This window comes from Bacillus rossius, chromosome 14, assembly GCF_032445375.1.
Source record: "Bacillus rossius redtenbacheri isolate Brsri chromosome 14, Brsri_v3, whole genome shotgun sequence".
Taxonomy (NCBI): domain Eukaryota; kingdom Metazoa; phylum Arthropoda; class Insecta; order Phasmatodea; family Bacillidae; genus Bacillus; species Bacillus rossius.
In genome coordinates, this window is record NC_086341.1 from 39,887,217 (window position 1) to 39,907,062 (window position 19,846).

Genomic DNA, 19,846 nt, shown 5'->3' on the forward strand with positions numbered 1-19,846 from the left:
AATTTTTTCTTGTACTATTTTAAATTTAAAAAAAATATTTTACTTGTTTATTCAAAAAATTTTTGAATAATAATCAATATTCGTGAATGATTTGATATTCGATTCGAATTGGAAAAAAATGGATTCACAAAAGCGTATGTTGTGTATTATTTATTTAAACTTTTAAGACTCGTAGAGCTTACATCAAGAACACTACACTGCTTCTGTGGGAATGTTCATCTTCTTTGCAAATTAAGACTACTAGAAAGCTAGAATCCCGTATCGTTACTACGACTATGCAATTATCTGGATCTACGATGTCCGTCCTTCGTTGTGAAGTCCGCAAATACGTAAACTGCACGCTCGTAATTATGAGGTTCGATCCGGGTCAGCCACGTGTCAAGTCCTGGACATGAATTGCCTTCCTTCAGTGAAAAAAATATAAACATGTTTGTACTGCACCCAATCAGAATATTTTTTCCGTATATTATGATTAAAACTTTACTCTTTATATCATGAAAAACAGACAGAACAAGAAAATAATATTAGAGCATCTAGACGGAACTATCTTGTGTCTTGCTAAATCATCAGAAATGTTATGTAGAACACATCTAACAAATTTATTTACAAAATATAAAATGTTATCATTGATATGTATCATACAAAAAAAATGTACAAGTTACACTTACAAAATGCTCCGGTTATTCAGTCGATAGAACTGTATGAGATTCCCTCAGAATACTTCTGTCTCAAGAATTATACTTTAAGCAACAACCAAAATTCAACCAAAAGTTATAGATATTTTTATTAAAACCTAAATCAGGTCATGTAATTTTGTGTGTATTTTAAGTATAAAAAAACGTGATAAGACAATATTATCACTAAGAATGCCATATACAGAAAAACTGAATGATTTAAGACTTACTGTGATTCTTTTTAACAATATAATTTCAATATCCAATAATCCCTTTTTGGATGTTTATTAACAATTCATTTATCAACAATTTTCTTTTCAGGTCTATAATAAAACATACCTGTATGAATGACTCTGAATTAAAAAGATTTTCTCCAGTCATTCCTCGTACACATATTTCATACTGGCATTCTCTCCTTGTAAATTTTATAAATTAATATATGCGAAGTTCCGATAGGTCCAAAGTGACATAGTACAGCATAAAATAGTAACCTTAAACATGAAATACATAGTTCACGTTACCTAACATTAATCCTTGTAGTATGTTTCCAATACCAAACCATTTCAAAAATCTATGGTCAACACGAACATTTTGTTTAATTGAAAATGCAGCATAGTTTTAATGATCTAACAGAAATAAATATATCAATCGTGGCTCTATGGTCAAAGTCACTGACTTATAGAACTGCCCAATGTTCATCTACAATTAAAACCCTAATTAAAATCACAGATAATTACGCAAAATATGCTTATGTGGCCACGTTTTGGCAAAGTACATATACACACTGTTACGGGTTTTACTAAAGACATAGGAAAGCCCTAACAATAAGGAAAAAGAAACGTTTGCGGGTGGTTCTGAAATTAGTTGCTAAAGTTAAGTTCATTCCAATAACAATTTATTGACAAACTCAATAACACAAACAAATATTTCATTGATTCTCAAACTGACATAAAACGTTAATAAGTCGGGTTCTTGTGGAGTCGAACGGCTGATACAAAATCCCACTATAACACGAGAAATATGAATTAACTCTCTGTGATGGATTCTTGAACAAGTAAAAAAAAAACCAATAGCCTTAATTATGTCGAAGCGTGAGCTCGTCACCGCCTACGACTGATACGCCGTAAATCTAAACTGCTAAGGCTAGAAAACATACAAAGTCACACTGAAGATTCATAATCTTAATATTACTCGTAACATAAATGCAGTTCGTTAATACAAGTGGTTACATTTATTAATTTACACACACCCATTGGTGTAACACAGTCTATGTTTATGCGTTCTGTTTTCTGTCACTCTTCCGCCGCTACCAAGTGAAGCTCTCTACACATCGCCGCAGTAACGCCTAAGTTCTTATCCTGCTCGCTGTCTCTTGTGTCTGCAAATAGTCAAGGCATACGTACTATCTTCGGGTCGTTATGCCTACGATTCTTCGTTACCGGTGGTAGAGTTAAAGTCCGTACAGTGTTGTAATCTGGTGTTGATAGTGTCGTGATAGTTTCGTGATTTTGTCACGACACCAGCTCGCTCGGCCCTCACGGAAGTTGCTAACGCACGCCCTCTTGCCCTTGTGGCTGGACCTTCGTTTTTAGTTAATGTCCACTCGGAAAGATTTTATGCCAAATACAGCGACGCTTCCACATGAACTGTCCATATCCTGGGTTACATCTTGGAGAGGTTTTACCCAGTCGAAGTCTTCTCGGTCCTCGGGCGGCAGCAACTCCGCGGCGGTTGACGGTGTAGGCCGGCGAGCGGTGTCGGAGCAGCGTAGCAGCCTGCCGGCTGGATGTCCCAGTTGTTCTGCTCCTCGATTGACTTGGCGCATGTCCTTTTATACTCGTTGGCTTCCCTGACGAGCTGGAAGAAGAACAGTCTCGTCTATTCGGGGGAAGCCAGCCCAACTTCCGTTTCCGTCCAGATCCGCGCACAGCCGACTGCGCACGAACTCTTCCGGCGGCGTTTGAGCGCCGCGCGCTCGCCGTTGCGCGGGTGGTATTCAGAGAAAAGTCAGGGGCACTATTATTTGCATATGTACGCAGGTACACACGTTACAACACTAACAAACATACCAACCACAAAAAAATGTGCTGTTAAATATTTTATCCGGATATCAATAAATATAACTGGTTACAAATCGTCTCATTATCTTTGTAATTTAACAGTGTTTTATCAAAGTATTTCCTGCGGCAGGAGCCAGGTCGTGGAGCGTGGAGCTTGCACCCGCAATCTTGGATTGTGACATCACGGTTGTCATATTCGATGACCTCGACCTTGACATTTGACCATAATCCAAGCGGCGACCTCCAGCAGGAAAGAAAACATTATGGTGGCCCTGACGTCATACAAGATGGCGGCCTCCAGCAGACGGAAACATGATGGCAGCTGTGATGTCAGAATCCAATATGGTAGTCTCCAGCAGATAAAAACAAGATTGTTGCTGTAATGTCAGAATCTAAAAAAGTAGCTGTGATGTTCGAATTCAAGACGGTGGACGTGACGTCAAAATCTAAAATGGCGTAATTCACAACGCTCACGTGACGTCATTAAAAATGGTAGCCGGAGTGAAATTCAATAGTAAATATCAATATTAAAGGTCCAATATGGTGGCCATGACGTCACAATCCACTTTGGCGGACATTAGCTACACGATACACGACCACAGGAAATAATTCTATATACTTATATTAACGCACATCTTCATAATATCGCAGGTCCTTGAATATGAAATCACCAAATTATCAAAGAGCAGTGAAAACACTTTAAAATTTGTTTTTGTTCCCAGCAAATAAAATGTTTTTCCCTTGTACGAGCATTTTCACCGTGTTATCATCGGAATGAACATCTATTTTAAATTCAGAACATGGAGTATCATATTCAGAAATATATTTTATAAATACTCAAAGAGCTTTGTTTAATTACGGAATATTTTCCAGTCAATTTATTATATTTACTATAATTATAACAAAATATAACACCGTTTAAATAGTAAAAATACGACAATGTGCAATGCTTTTTTGTCAACTAATAATCAGTCCGTTTATTCCTGATGGAATACTGTTTTTTTTTTCTTTGTTATGAGGTCTGAGATATCTTTCACACAAGCCAAATTGACATTATTCCTAGCCAAATAATGAATTTTTATATTCATTTGAATTTTTTGTTTGTTACAGAATTGTTTTTATCCCTTTATATACAGCCAAAGGCAATATCAAATCACTGCAGAGTCGTCATGCCTTTCTCACTTCAAGGCATTTAGCGGGGATAATTTTTTAAGCATTTTCAACTGCCGGACACATTAAAGATGTTAGCTTACAGAAATATAAAAAAAAAAATTCTTTTTTGTAACAGTTTCTGTATATTGTGAGACTATTTACGTGAGGAAACTGTTCTTTTTTAATTGTTAATCTTTATTTTATGTTTTTAGAAGCCGTACGAGTAATTTCGTTGATCCAGAGCTGAAATCATCAATCTTCCTCCACTGAGCACCAGTAAGAAAAGAAAGACGTAAGTAAATATTATGCATTTAATTTTTAATATTTGTAAATGGTTTTAATGCCGTTCCTTATCCTACAGATGCTTTGCCATAGTTACAAAAAATTTCAACAGAAACTGTTCAATCAGAAAAATATATAATTCAAACTAAATATATAAATGAAGGTTTGTCAAATAAGTTCTTTAGGCCTTTGCCTTCACAAAGAGAAAGATTACGCAATGCTTTAAAAAGAAACGGATTCAGAAAAATAAGCAGATTTCACCAAATATTCGGCATTATGCCAAGTTCATAAAACGATAAAAAAAAAGTTTTATGAGTAATGTTAAATTTGCTTAGTCATTTATTATAGTACCTAATTATGAATATATTTAACTTAGAAAATGTAAAATTATACTAATATTAATATTTTTCCGCTTTATTTTATGTAGCAAAAATAACCAAGCATATCACCAAAGGTAAATGAAATAAAATTATCTGAATTGTTCAGGCTCTGATGTAATGTACATATCATAAAACAATTAAAAAAATTTATAATTTTACCAGGAACCAAAATATTATTTGCTTCTTTATTTTTCAAGTAATAAGTACTGCACAGTGCTTCGCTAGTATATATTTTAACTTGGATTTCAAAGTTTTGTATTAAAATAACTTATAAAATAAAAGATACAATAATGATAAAATATTTTAGCTATTGAATAAATATTTACAAAAATTATTTATTTCAAACTTCATCTTGTGGCTGCTAATACTTTATTTTCGAGAACAATTTGGTTGAATAATAAATCATATGAAAATTTTTCGATGTAAGTAGTTTACTTAGTAGTTTCTGGGTCTATGAGAGTACTAGAGTTGTAGGACATCGAGATTCTGTGAACACTATTACTGAGAATATGTGCATATGTAAGTTTGTGTAGGTGGTTAAGTATGCGCGCATTCAAGTTTTCGTTAGTTGTATCTTATAACTGTTTAAATTATTCAGGATTTTAAATAAAAATCTCAAACAGACTTTAAAGATTTAGATTTTTTTAATGCGTTAGTAATTTTCAGTTTGTGTAATATATTTTGCTAAGTAATGGTTTAATATAAAATTAGTACAATTTAAATGAAAAATTTCCAAATTTCTTGACATTTGTCTAACAGATACTTAAAAACCATACATGGGTGATTTTTGATGTTAAATATAATATAATATAATATAATATAACATAATATAATATAATATAATATAAAAAATAATTTAAATTTATTATTATTTTTCAAGTTTTTTGATGTAAATAGTTATATTTTAATATAATGATAGTAAAACTCATTCAGACAGATTTAGAAGAAAAACTATAATGTGTAGTTGGTTACGTCGAAGGGATTTCTGGGAAATTTTTACATAGTTTTTCATTTCATAGTATATAAATCTCAAAACATCATAATTTAAAAAGTTCTAACACATTGGAGCCAATGACTTTTGGAACCAAAGACTTTTGGAGACAAAGACTGTTGTAGTCATTTCTTGACTGTGATTCCGATTATGCTTCTTTTTCGCTGATTGTGCTTTCTTTGTCTTCAGAATTTTTTATTAAAATTTAAAAAAAAATTTCCATTCATTTAAAAAAAAAATCTATTAAAATTCGATAATATTTACAGATTTTATCGATGGCGGGCGTACCGAAAAAAGCAAAATTTATATAATCAAGATGGCGGATGTGACGTAAGGAAGATTTTGATATAGCTACCTATTTTGAAATTGTTTGTTAAAAAATTCAAGATTTCGTGTTTACAGTCAAGGCCAAGGTTTTAACCTCGGCGGCATAGGGTGGATGCTTTTAGGACTCTTAAGCTGCTTTTAGAAACTTGATTCTTACAAATGCAAAAGTCTTTTGAAGCATTCCAAATTTCGAATTTTTAAATGTTTCTGTAATAAAAACGGGCAAAATTCCCTCGAAATAGAGAAATTTTCATTGGTCTGATTTTTTAAAAAAATTTGGCGTAATTTTTTTTTCTATTAACTGGAAATTTTGGGGGATTTTTTAGAATTATTAATAAATTTAAAAAATGGCCATTTTATAAAGTCAAATTTAAAGGTCAAGGTCATCTAAGATGGCTGACGTTACGTCACAATCCAAGATGGCGGACACTGTTCATAATCCACCTAATCAACAGCCTTGAAGCCTGCCGCAGGATTGGCTATTTGATACTACTAAATTCCTTTTCATTTATGGCATTTTTTTGCCTGGGAAAAATTCTAAACTTTCGATGCAATTTTTACGTTTGCAGCTTAGCTGTCTCACTTTTGCAGACAACAGCCCAATTCCCCGTTACGTAGACCCTTGAGAACCTAATTGCTTTCCCACTAGTGACCTTGGGTGGAGAGACAGTGCACGGTAAAAAATAAAGCACAGTTATAAAAGATTCTTTTGGAAACCAATTGCTTTGGAAAAGTTTATAGTAGGGAGACCGGGGCTGGTTGTAACAGGGGCAGGTTGTAACAGGGCGAATAGTTCCACGACCAGCCACAAGAGCGTATCATCGTTTCAGCCATCAAGGCACATTATGATGCCTTCAGTGCGAGTGGTAACACTGTGGCAGTCGGACGATTTCACTGGCGACAAGAAGGAAAAATTTGTTTTTGGACGAGGTAAGTAAATATTGTTTGTTTGACTGACATGCGTATTGTACGTAATGTATAGGGAGTTTAGAAAATGTCTTCGAGGCAAAATAATCTCCTAAGCTTTAGGTTCTGATATGTTTTGTTGGCATTGGAAACAAATACAAACTATATGGTAAAATTAAATGTGTTCTATAATGATGTCACATGGGGTAGGTTGTAACAGCGAAATTAATCTGTTACAACCTGCCCCACGTACTGTTACAACCTACCCCGTGACCACGTTTACCTAATTTATTGTTCCTTTTAAGTCTTTTATGAAAGAAAAAAAATACATTTTAAACGGTTTTATCTTGTAGATGTAATTAATAACTTCCAGTCAAATTTTAATTTCAGATGCGTAACTACAAAAGAAAAACCGACAAAGGAAAATATTCTATTGACATGTTGGAGAAAGCAGCTGAAGTTGTAAGAGAAGGAAGATCTGTTAGGCATGCTGCGAAAACGTACAACATCTGCCATGTGACACTTGGGAGGTACATAAAAAAGAAAAACAAACGTAAGTTGCATTCATTAATGAATTTTCTTAATTACATCTGCTTGATTTCTAACATAAATACGTCTCAACAATGGGTTGTAAACGTTTTTTATTGTATTAGTACAAAAAATATGGTTTTGCGTAGTTTAGATTTTCTTATGTGAAAACAGGAGCAAAATTAACATAGGCCTGTATGGTTTTTCTATTGTTTCAGGTTTAAATGCAGTCGATATTAATTTTCGAGAGGAGTGGAAACCTTTGGCTGGTTATTATGGGAACAGACAGGTATTTACACCTTTGCAAGAGATCGCTCTTGTTTCCTACATAAAAACATGTTCTGACATATATTTTGGACTCACTCCACGTGATGTACGTCATCTTGCATTCTTATGTGGGAAGAAGTATAATGTTCCCATGCCAAACACATGGAGTGACAAAGAACTAGCAGGTGCAGATTGGCTCTCTTCCTTTTTAAAGCGCCACCCAGACCTTTCCATTCGGACTCCAGAGGCAACTAGTTTGGGAAGGGCTTCTAGTTTTAATCGTGCCAACGTTTCCAAATTTTTTGACAAACTCTCTGAAGTTTATGATCGCCATTCTTTCACAGCTAATGACATTTGGAATGTAGATGAGACCGGGGTCACTACTGTCCAGAATCCTTCAAAAATCGTAGCAAGAAAGGGGGTAAAACAAATTGGAGCAATGACATCATCTGAACGAGGGCAGTTAGTTACTCTAACTGTAGCAGTAAATGCTGCTGGAAATGCTATCCCTCCTATGTTTATTTTTCCTAGGGTAAGGTATTATGATCACTTCATCAGAGATGGTCCAACTGGATGTATAGGTGCTGCAAATAAGTCTGGCTGGACTACGGAGGTAGAGTTCTTGCTTTTTCTTAAGCATTTTGTTTCTTGTATTCGTTCGAGCCCAGAGAAACCTATCCTCCTCCTTCTAGACAATCATCAGTCGCATTTAGCTCCTGACTGTTTAGATTTTGCCAAAGAAAATGGCATTGTAATGCTATCGTTCCCACCTCACTGCACTCATCGCCTTCAGCCACTTGATCGAAGTGTTTTTGCCCCACTCAAAAAACAGATCAATACGGCAATGGATGCATGGTTGAGGAACAACAAAACACCAGAGAGCACAGTTAAGCCTATGTCAATCTATGATATTCCCTCAATCTTAAAGATAGCTTTTCCCACTGCCACAACGCCAAGAAATATCCAACAAGGATTTGAGAAATGTGGAATACATCCTTATAATAGGGAAATATTTCAGGATGCCGATTTCGCTCCTTCGTTTGTGACAGACAGGCCTGATCCAGACTTAGCACCAAGTTGTTCACACGATGTGTTCAGGGATTCACAAGGAACACCAGTTCAATCATTTTCTAACTGTTCCCACACACCAGAGAAGTTTTCTCCAGAAGTGGTTCTACCTCTTCCTAAAGTCGCTCCAAGGAAAAGGAAAGGAGGAAGAAAGACCAGGAAAAGTGCCATTTTGACGGATACTCCAGAGAAGAAAGCCATTGAAGAAGAATTTGCGAAACGAGGAACACCAGGCTTGATTAAGATAAAAGGGAATGTATCACAAACGCGCATGCCTGCAAAATCCACGCCCAAACGTTCTCTAAAACGAAGATCAGCAGAGTGCAGCTCATCAGAGGAAGAAAGCGAGTGCTTTTGTTTAGTGTGTTTGGAATCATTCTCTACAAGCAAACCAGGAGAGGAGTGGGTTCGTTGTCTAAACTGCCAGTTATGGTCGCATTTTTCTTGTGCAAAAAAATCTAAAATGTATATTTGTCATAATTGCCAATCAGATGAAATCTCTGAGTGAGGACCACTGTTCATTTAATATTTGACAAACTGAAGTTAAGCAAGTGAAAAAATAATAATTTTTGTTGAAATATATTGTATAAGTAGTAATTTGTTATAAGTAATCCCAGTAAAAATTATATTTTACCTTGTAGTAATGTTGTTACAACCTACCCCAATGTGTGTTACAACCAGCCCCGCCTCGGGGCAGGTTGTAACACTTTACACTTCCGAGGTTTTAGATTTGTACAGAAAAATATGCTAGAGGAAAATTTATGTAAAAATTGTTTTGTAAAAGTAGAATAACTACTGAATAAGTTAGCTCAGTCAGAAGTGCCGTTTATGTTATCCATGATCAGATAAAAAATAAAATAGCGAAACTGTTACAACCAGCCCCGGTCTCCCTATTCCAATAATAATATTTTAGATTTGTACAACACTTTGCTATGGCTATTTTTTTTTTCGTTTATGAATAACGTTTATTGTCTTACATAAATTGCCGCATAATTTTTTTTTTTAATTTTGATCGCTGATTAATTTAAGCACTAGTTTTTTTTTTTTTAAATACCATGGACCAGATCATAAGATTTCTAATAATTAGACCTACTTTTTTTGTATCAAGCTGATTAATGTGCTCAGTTAATGCTGGAAAGCTATTCAGGTAATTTTTAACAAATAACTTTTAATATTGGAGGTACTCGGTCAACACAAATCACAAATTTTCGGGTAAGAATCCGAACTCAGTTTAATTGCGAGCATTTTTTTGTAGTGATAATGTGGGAAATATCTGTTATTTACATGATAATTTCAGTTGCGTTAGTGTGTATATATATATGTATATATATAGTGTAGGGTTGGTCCGTGGAACAAAGCATGCTGGAGGAGTAGTGTTTCGGGTATATGGGGGTGGGGGGTAATTTGGGAGTCTTGCAAGAAGTTGCAACTCCCTTATTCCACCCCCCCCCCCCCCCGCAAAACCCTATACGGCCCCAGACTTGTTCAAACTTCCGAACATGCGTCTTCTTACTAACCCCACCCTTCTCCGCTCACCCCCACCCCTCGTAACCTCTTCATCAGCCCGGGCCTAGATCCTCTATGCTAACAGGATTCCTGCTAGGGGCTTATGATCCCTATGTCTTGTTTGCATGTAACTTTCTTCTTTATGCAGTCATGGATAAGACTCTGTCTCTCTCTCCCATGCTACGGCTTCCACGCCAAAACCCCTTTCCCCTTACGTCATTCCACATCCCAATATATATCGCACGTTTCGCAAGTTCGGGCGAACTTAAGCAATTACCAAACTCCGCTCGGGGGAAAACGAGACATTCCCGAAGCGAGAATCAGAAACTCTAATTCTTCGCCCTATCAAACTTTGATGTGGTGTGTCGTGAAACGAAGCAGTCATTGGCTATAGTTCTTAAGCTCGTTCTGCACCACGTTCCCTGTTTGTTATGTTATTGGTTTGCTATCCCTGTTATTTAAAGAATATTGTTGTACATTTTTCAAAGACAGCTCTAGAAAATGTAATGTTTCGCATAAAATTTCCTCAAAATATGGTTACATAATTGTTTTGGAATTAAAAAGGTACACAAATTGTCGTGAGTGTTCATTTTTGGGATCACGCCGAAACTTCTACAGCTCAAAAATACCGTTCAGGGAATATATGGTGACGAAATTTGGGGCCTTAATACAAAGCAAGAAAATTGTTTGAAAACATTAACAGGAAAATGTTTATATTTTAAGTAATGTCAAAAAAATTAAGTAATTGATTCATTGCGTGAGACTAAGCCTCTAGTTAATAAATTCCTGTGCACATAGATTTTTTCCTCTTAAACAATATTACGAGATAAAAAAATATTTTATATATCGATTATAGTTACTTTTACTTATTAAAATACAGGCCTACATTAGCAAAATATTTTATTTTAATTGTAATATTTTTTATAAAGGAAATAAATTTTACGAAAACGTTACCAACCTTAAAACAATAATTATGCCATCTAATATAATGTGGTGACGGATTAATTATAAGTTTTCTTTGCTGTTGAATTCACTTGAATATTTTACACAATGTTTAAATGGGTAAACATGAAAACAACTACCCGATTTCGGTACCATTAGTTTAATCAATTCCATACAGGACCATAAAAATAATAATTTAATTTATTGAACAAATACTTATTTTCAGTATCTGTATTCCCACGACATTTTTATTTATCTGTGTAAAAGTTGTGTATTTTATCACGTGATCATTTCTAAAGCAAGCCAATTAAAATATATATATCTCAAAAACTCGTATTTTGTAAGGCTCTATACAATTATTGCTCGGTTTATCAAATAATACATCTACCACAATTTTCATAGAAATTTTAACAGAATACTTTAAACCTTTTACGCATTAAGTAATTCATTTTATTATTTGGCTTTCTTTGAAACTGTTTTCGTAATTTTGGTAATGACAGTGAAGTTCGTTGAATCAAAAGGGATTTTAATGCAGTCTAGATTATTATATCTTATTTGGTCCATACTGAGAGAAAATCAATGAAAATTATTTCTCTTACTCAAACACATCACAATTTTTTTTTGCAGTAACGTAGAAAATATTTTCAACTACTCAAATTAAGCGTGTTTAGCGATTAGTTATAATTATTGTAAATTATGATTTTTAAATTTTTTTTAAAACATTAAATTGAAAACAAAAACCACTTGTCCTACCATGCATTTGAGGTACAAAGACTTTTTCGGTGATATTGTGTTATGTTTACTTAGTTTCCAAGAAAATTTAATACTTTATTCAAATTAAATGCCTTATATTCTTAATTTGATTGTAAACAGAGCTATTGATTCATACACTAATATTTTTTTGCAATTTGATAAATATGTGTGTTTAAAAAGATTTTTGGAAATATTCATCAGTTATGAAAACCTTTGTTATTGAAAACAATGTTTAAAAATCCTAACCACCAGTCCAAAATGTATTAAAATTAAATTTACCGTTTATAGAACTGTTTAAACTACACTACATGGAACACTCTAAATCTTTATTATACTACCAATCCAAATGAAGTCTGTTTAGAAACTTTATATAATTTATTATGTTACTTTTCAACACAGAAAACTAACTAAACCAACAATAAAATAGTTTCACCTTCAAAAAACGTATCTGGTAGTTGGGAAAGCCATGTATGATACAAAGTAAGACAATACAGCGAAAAAAAATGCATGTTGATAAAATAAGGACAACACAAAGAATAAAGCAGGAAAACATAGTAGGCTTCTAGCGACTAAACAGTGTCTACTTTTCTTCATCCGACATTTTATCAGGTGCATTAGCTTAATAAACCGGGACAAAATACTTTGCGCTTTTGTGTTAGATCGGTAGTTGTCGCTAGATATGTTTAAAAGCAACTAAATAGGCACCTATATTTCTATAGGACTCGCCATGAGTTTTTTTTTTACTTTAATAAAAAACGTTGGTTATCTATAAAGTTTACGGACGATGGTTTAACGTGGCAATGTCATAACAAAACATTGATGCAATGATTGCATACTTTTATGAATAAAATTGAATAATTTTTATTTTAATAATAAAAGAATAAATACTTGAAATTCTACTAGTAATCAGATTTTTAAAATGCAAGATTATAACCTTTATTGCCGAAATTGGTGTTGTAATAAGCAATGAAAACCACATTAACTTTTCACTTCACTTTATAAACAGTCGACGAAACAGTTTACGTGTAGATGACTTGTATTTAATTTTAAAAACTGGCGTTTAGCTAAAAAGTTTAAATATAATTATGAACAAGTTTTCATATAAATAAACTGTAATCAAATATTAATCATCAATTATATGAATCACCATAGTTATTTAGTTAATTGTAACAGAACCTATTATTACTGCACTCGCCGACAGCGTAACGTTACACAGCGTAACAGAACAATGATCGTAACGGGACACAGCGTAACGGAACAATGAGCGTAACGGGACACAGCTTAACGGAACAATGAGCGTAACGGGACACTTTTTCTTGCGTGCAGCCGGCGTTCATCAATTTATTAGACGTTGTCACGTCAATATTTTAAGTGGGCAGGTGTATATAAGGTCCTACGGGAACGCAAATAATAATTCGCGCAAAACACAATTATTAAATCTTACGAATCGTAAAACAAGTGGTTTATATCGACTCTTGTTTCCCCAAGTTGTCATAAAAAAAATTATCGCGTTTTTTTCTGGATGTTTTTTTTGGGACCATCTTATCGTTTCGAGCGTGATTGATCGGCGTCGGAGAACCCGACACTTACACGAAATTCCCCCCTCCCACACCCATCATCTTCTTCGTGGCAAGATTTCTTTCGCTCACTCGTAGTCAATCTCGTTTCCTCAACCCCCCCCCCCCCAACAAACTCCACCCCTTTCCCGAAAACCTGTTCAACCAATCACACCTCTTCCCGCGCACATTCTGCCGGTGAGTCGACTTGGGAAATGAAAACCCGCCAACTGGCGAGACGCCCCTGTCGTATAGTAGGAGGAACGAGTGGGTTCCACAGCAGAAAGGAATGGTTGCGAGGCTACCTCACGTGCTAGAAGTGAAACTTCACACAAAAAAAAAGTTTAGGAAGTTTGTTTGGTACTAATGGGTGGCATTCCAAGATGTTAGCGTAAGGAAGCAAATAAACACTGACTTGTTGGGATACGACCGTATCATAACTCGCGGGCTTTATTCCAGAATATTTCCAAACCGAATCACAAGAAAGGAAACAAATCGGCAATAGTTTTAATAAACGGTGCCCTGCGCGAGGTTAGAAGCTGATTCCAACGCATTCTAGCGGACTTTTAGCAACCATTGATACAATTGTTACGGCAAAAATACTAGAGATAGCAGAACTATCGGACAAAAATTTAAAGATCTTCCTAATATTCTCAAGTACTTTTAATGTTGTGATTTATTTTCTTGTTATGGATACTAAGTGTACAAAATATATTCCAGGATAGTATCGCTATCGTGAAGTTTAATTTGTTACAGCGACACGCTTCATACGTCCCCTGAAGGTCCCAAAAATGAATATATATGCTTTAATGTCACCAGACATGGCAACAAATAGGAAACCACAATTCGTTTCCAAAAAAATAAGGGAAGTCCATGTCATTGGAATTCCAGCCTAAATTACTTGAAACACGTGGGCAAGTGTGAAACAATACATACAATCGTACAGGTATTCGAACGTATAAGAATGTGTGCAAGTATTCGAGTGCAGAGATATGAGAGTGAGAAAGTATGCAGTTATGCAAGTATGTATTTATGAATGCAAGTGCGAGAGAACACAAGTAAGCATTTACAAAAATGTGTTAGTATGCGAGTGTGAAATGGTTCAAGTGTGCTATAATGCAAACAAGCAATCGAGCATATCTGAGGCCATCTGTGTTTTTGGGAAATAATTTTCCAGCTAAAATAATCATAATTCATAAATTCACCTGCAATTAGGAACACAATACAGATTCTCTCAGGAGCCCAACAATTGTAAAACTTAAATACATCAAGACGAAAACCCTCAAAAGATTATCATAGTTCTATTAACCTCTATTATATTATTTATTTACTTTTATTTCTCCCTGATCGAGAGACCCACTCCATATTGTTCTTTTTATTGTTTTCTTAGACTCTAATCTTTAGCTAAGTAACCGTAAATAGTTATTTTGACTCATCTCGCGATACATTGAAATCTACCTTTTGCTTCTTCTGATATAGTTTTGTAAATTGTTATTAATTTGTGGACTTTCTTATGAAAATGCACTCTAATGAAAGAATACTTATTTTTACTTATTAGTAAACACTCTGTTGAATTCTGGCAATCGAGCTCTTTGATATCTAGTAAACAGGATAAACAAACATGTAGAGCTTAAAAGTTCTTTTGTGATAGATTCAATTTTTTTTTCTTCAAAAATTTGATAATACTTTATGATAAATTCTTTGATTTTTATAGATTTGATGTTTAGTTTCAGTAGGGCAAATACTTTATTTGTAGATTTTTCCTGATTAATTTTTTAACATTATTCATCATAAATTAAAAGTAAAAACATGTTAACAGCGTAATGGTTTGAAGTTCAATAAGTGTAGACTTTGGACTTGGGAGAAGTCTTCAAGAAAACATGTATTGCATCAATGCTAAAATTAAGAAACGTCTCATAAGTAAGCATTCAGTCATCAGATTAAATTCCAAGTCATTATGCAGTACATTAACAATGTCCAATACTTGTAATATTTTATAATCTTAAATTTATTGGAAAACCCTTCCTTATTTTTTATTTCATATGGCCCTTGAGTTTTGTCAACGACGAGTTCATTAAAAGTTTTATAGCACAAAGAATACCTTAGAAATATTTGAAAAAAAAATCTATTGCTAAATTTAAGAAACTCTTCTTATGATTTAGCTGTAGTTAATTCGGGTATCCATAGGATCGAGACGGCAAATACCACAATGGTAATCGTTTACGTTTTCCTTCGCGTGGGCGGTTCTAGTAGAAGCTAGTTGCAGATATTTATCTGCGAAATTTTAAAGGTAATTTTTGTGAATTTTCCAATCTGTTGCTTTAAATTTTGTAAAATTAATCCTGTGGGGTCTCAACATTTACCTTAATCTAATAATAAATTTTGTGTAGGCTGTATTTTGTACTACAGCTGCCAGGGTGTGTTTCATTAAGTTCCATCGCACTGTTCGGGAAAGTTGTACATGAAATAAATAATTTAATAAATATGATATTGCTTATTTTTTGACGTGACTTTAAGGAACGTCTTACTTGACGATCGGGTGGCAATTCCAGAAAAATTGCGACACCAAACCGCGACAAACTCGGCCCATAGTTCACAACCACTGGCTCAACTGACTCCATATCTACACAGGAATCATCAGAGAGCATATCCACGTCCATTACCAAACAATTGTCTGCATTTGCCCTATTTTACCGTGCATTAAGGTGGTTTTTGCTTTCTCGCTGATTGGCTGTGATATTTGTACCAGCAGTTAACATGTACCTGAAATAAACTCAACCAATTACAAAAACACCGATGGTGCTTAGCTGATTTAACTTTTAGCTGATCTCAAAATCATGCCCTTAGAAAATAGAGACTCTTTCTTCAACATAGTTAATGATCGTTTACCTGTGTTTCATTCTATAAAAGTACTTACTCTGGCAGCTGAACTGACTCAAAAATGAACCGGTGCTAACCAATGATGTGCCTGAGTCTTTGGCCAAAACTAGTGCCTGTGAAAGTCACCAACAAGTTTACCAAAAGGACATATTATGTGACACATTTAGTCACTCTTCACTTATGTTAACCCTATGCATTCTGATGGTACTGACAGTGTTTACTAAAGAGAAAATGGTCGAAAAATCTCGGTACCACAGGCATCCTCAGTTGCTGGAAGAAAGGTGTCTGGTAAGGAAGACGAGCTTGTTATGTGGGCAAGAGCAGATGGTCATTCAGGTGTCTCTGGTGGGTTAGGATTCCCTAGCCCTCTTGCCATCAGGTCATTGAATATTTTATGATGTCGTGAAAAAGGTGCCATAATTGGCAGAGACCAGAAAAATTCGCGATTTAAATGACCTGTAGGATATACTCCATTATCCTCTACGCACACAGGAAAATTACATCTGCTCATTGGCAACTGACTCGTGGCACCTGTTAACTGGGATGCTAGTGATTCAATACTTCTTTTGTTAAAGGTTTTTCATTGGCGGAGTATCATTCAGATAAACTGTGACCCAATCTCTGATATAGTAAAAAGGCGTTTTTGGATTCTAGACTATCACGAAATGAAACCACGAATTTTTCAGGTCTCTAGTAATTTACCATTAATTCTTCTGCAGCGATTGTCGGACCAGTCCCAACGACTGTAAGCCCTCAGTACCTCTGACTGGGGATTGGATCAAACCTATCCCCATCTGGCATCCAAGGTATTCCTCTATAAACCGGGCACGAGGGGCATTAGCGATGCAGTGGTGGGGCTAGCCGGGTATTTACGGGTTATGAATCCCTTGTTTGAATAGGTAGAGTGCTCGACAGTGAAGACATACCCTGGGAACCCTGCACGGTGGTGGTCACATTGTTGCCACAACTACCATGTGGTGATTTATTTGCTCTTCTAGGGCTTTGATGGTCTTGCCAGACTTATAGTTTAGCTGTTAGCTTCTAGCAGATAGGTCGATTGACATAGCAAAATTAATTTGGGGCTGAAACTTTTAGCCCATACTCAGTGGTCCCTGCTAAAAGTGACCCATAGTCTCACTTGCTGTAGCACCAACCTGTGAAAGCCTGCACATGTCATAATAAACTAGAAGGACCACCGGCTGATCCTAACAATACAACCTGTAAAACACCTAGTATCAAGAGTATCAGATAGCGGTTGGACTTGCGGTGGTGGATCGTGGCTCCAATGCTGCATAAATGGTTGATGCAGTGAGACGCAGATGGATAGCTAGGAGGGGTTGGATATATGTCCACTAGAGCACGAGTTCTCTGGGTGGAGGTGCTGAACCAGAGGTGGGGTGAGCGCCGATTTATGTACACGTTTAAAGCTTTGAGCCTTGAGCAAGTATGTTGTCTCAATTATACAAGAAATATATAATCAAAATACATATAATACTTTTTACATAATGAAATTATTGGTCTGCTTTCTTAAAATGTAATAGTTACATTCTTGATCTTTCCAAATAAACTACTTAATACATGACTATTTTAACATTATTTCACCATTTTTGCCACTTTATTACCTATGAAATCTTTGCCATTCTAGATTATTTGGGATGCAAACATAAACGATTTACTTTTTCACTGGGCAGGACTGTGATTGGCTGATTCCGGCCACGATAGTGTGCTTCTAGTTTCCTCGCAACCCTCTAACATTGTGCGACAACAACTTACGGGGGCAGGAAACGGCAGAGTGTGGCAAAGTCTGCATGATTACTTAGTAATTGGGTTTAGCTGTTTTTTTCCTTCCTTAAACTATTTTTTTACCACATTGATCAGACACCCAAAACTTTAGTTGAATTGTATTATTTGCACTGCGGAAACAGTTTTTTAAAAACATTTTTGACAGTGACTGTGTTCAACGACAATGTATTGAAAGGAACAATATGGCGGTGGCGAGGTCATAAAGTGACTTCAACCACATCACATCATGCCGTCTCCTGACAATTCCTAACTCCGCGGGAAATGAAAAGTGTTTTCAAGGGTTGGTAGGCTGCGGTGGAGGGGAGGAGTGGTGGGGGAGGGGAAGTGCTCCGGAAACGTGGCAACGCGTTCACCGCGAGGAATATCGAGACCGGTAATCGATTACGTCTCGGCCCCCAGAGGCAACGCTCTGCGGATACGCGCCTGGAAGGTTCGGAGACCGGTGAACGATGTTGGGGGTGATTGGGAAGGTGGTTTTGGAAAAGGGGGGGTTGGGGAGGGTGGCTAGCAAAATTGCAAAGCCTCTAGCAAACACCCGCGTCGGGATAAGAAGGCAGGGAAGGGGTGAAAAAGGGTGTAGGGGAAGAAAGTTGCCTTTTATAATGTGCGGTATTCCTTCGTGCAAGCACGTTCAAGTTTCAAGGTTCAAAAGTACGAAGGATTAGCTAGAAGTCTATTTAACGGGACTCTTCTTGTGTAAGACTTGGTGATAAACTTTAGGAATGATAAGGGATCCTAAACAATTAACGTGGGTAATTATCCTACAATGACCAAAGGAGACATATTAATTATGAGTGTGATTCTGCGACGAGTTATTCCAACCTTCTGCTCCATTTGGAAGAAGAGTTGGCCAAAAATTATTTTTATTCGTAATAATTTAAATTAAAACTTTTTAATTAAAAAAATTTTTCCCGCAATTTAAAATTTGTATTAGTATCTATTATTGCAGAATTGTTTCAAAATATGTTTTTTTTCAAAATTTTTATTTTAAGAATCAGTTTTGTGTGAATTAACCTCGGTGTGAAAACCCAAAACAATAATGAAGAAGGTAGTGGTTAATTATTTTCCATAAATACTATGTTTATCCCTTGCAATAATACGTCGGAGTCTAAAAATTTCCTCTAAGTCAAGGCTTAGGGTAATATTAACACATATGTTTTCGTTAGACTATGATGACGTCATTTCTTTAACTTAACCTAAAGATTGTAAATAAATTTAACTCACAAAAATGCAATAATTTTTTCACATTCAGTATTGCAGCGTCTTTGCAAAGAAATGTAAAAATAATGATGACTTGTGTATATTACAAATAGTCCTCTAGCATTTTGAATTTAGTACAACATAAGTTTTATATTCAGTTAAATAGTTATTAGAGATTTCCCGAAAACCAAATTAAAAACAATTTATCCTCTAAAGGTGAAATACAAAAAAAAATATGTCAGCGAGTCTTTAATAATTCGCCATTGATGCGTAACATATAACCACCATAACGAGTGAATTCACGTGTTCTCATGTTGTAGATACACTTAAAATACGAAACTCTAAAAAAAGTATTAAACTGTAGAATTCTTTCAAATAAAGCCATCATGATAAATATAGGCAAATTGTATTTTAAACTACATTATTTCTGGACGATAATCCCACGTAGTTTCTGCACCCGCCACTAGAATTCACTGCTGGAGCACTACGTCAACAATTAAATCTTTAGATTAGCACAGCAAAATTTTTAACTATTTAATGGAACATCTCCGATAAAAGCGAAAAAGACTTG

General features: G+C 35.3%; 1 protein-coding gene across 1 annotated transcript; it reads left to right on the plus strand.

Annotated features, from left to right (window-relative positions):
* The first annotated feature begins 6,622 nt into the window (after window positions 1-6,622).
* On the plus strand, window positions 6,623-9,520 carry LOC134538808 (uncharacterized). The gene is made up of 3 exons (XM_063380310.1): window positions 6,623-6,796; window positions 7,163-7,325; window positions 7,519-9,520. Exons 2-3 carry the CDS (start codon window positions 7,163-7,165, stop codon window positions 9,141-9,143), a joined length of 1,788 nt encoding a protein of 595 aa, XP_063236380.1. The 5' UTR covers window positions 6,623-6,796; the 3' UTR covers window positions 9,144-9,520.
* The last annotated feature ends 10,326 nt before the right edge of the window (window positions 9,521-19,846 follow it).

Bases quoted from the DNA above. Each gene is read 5' to 3' on its own strand.
- LOC134538808 (XM_063380310.1), top strand. From the start codon at position 7,163: ATGCGTAACTACAAAAGAAAAACCGACAAAGGAAAATATTCTATTGAC. The intron at 7,326-7,518 runs GTAAGTTGCATT...CTATTGTTTCAG, and splicing joins CATAAAAAAGAAAAACAAAC to GTTTAAATGCAGTCGATATT.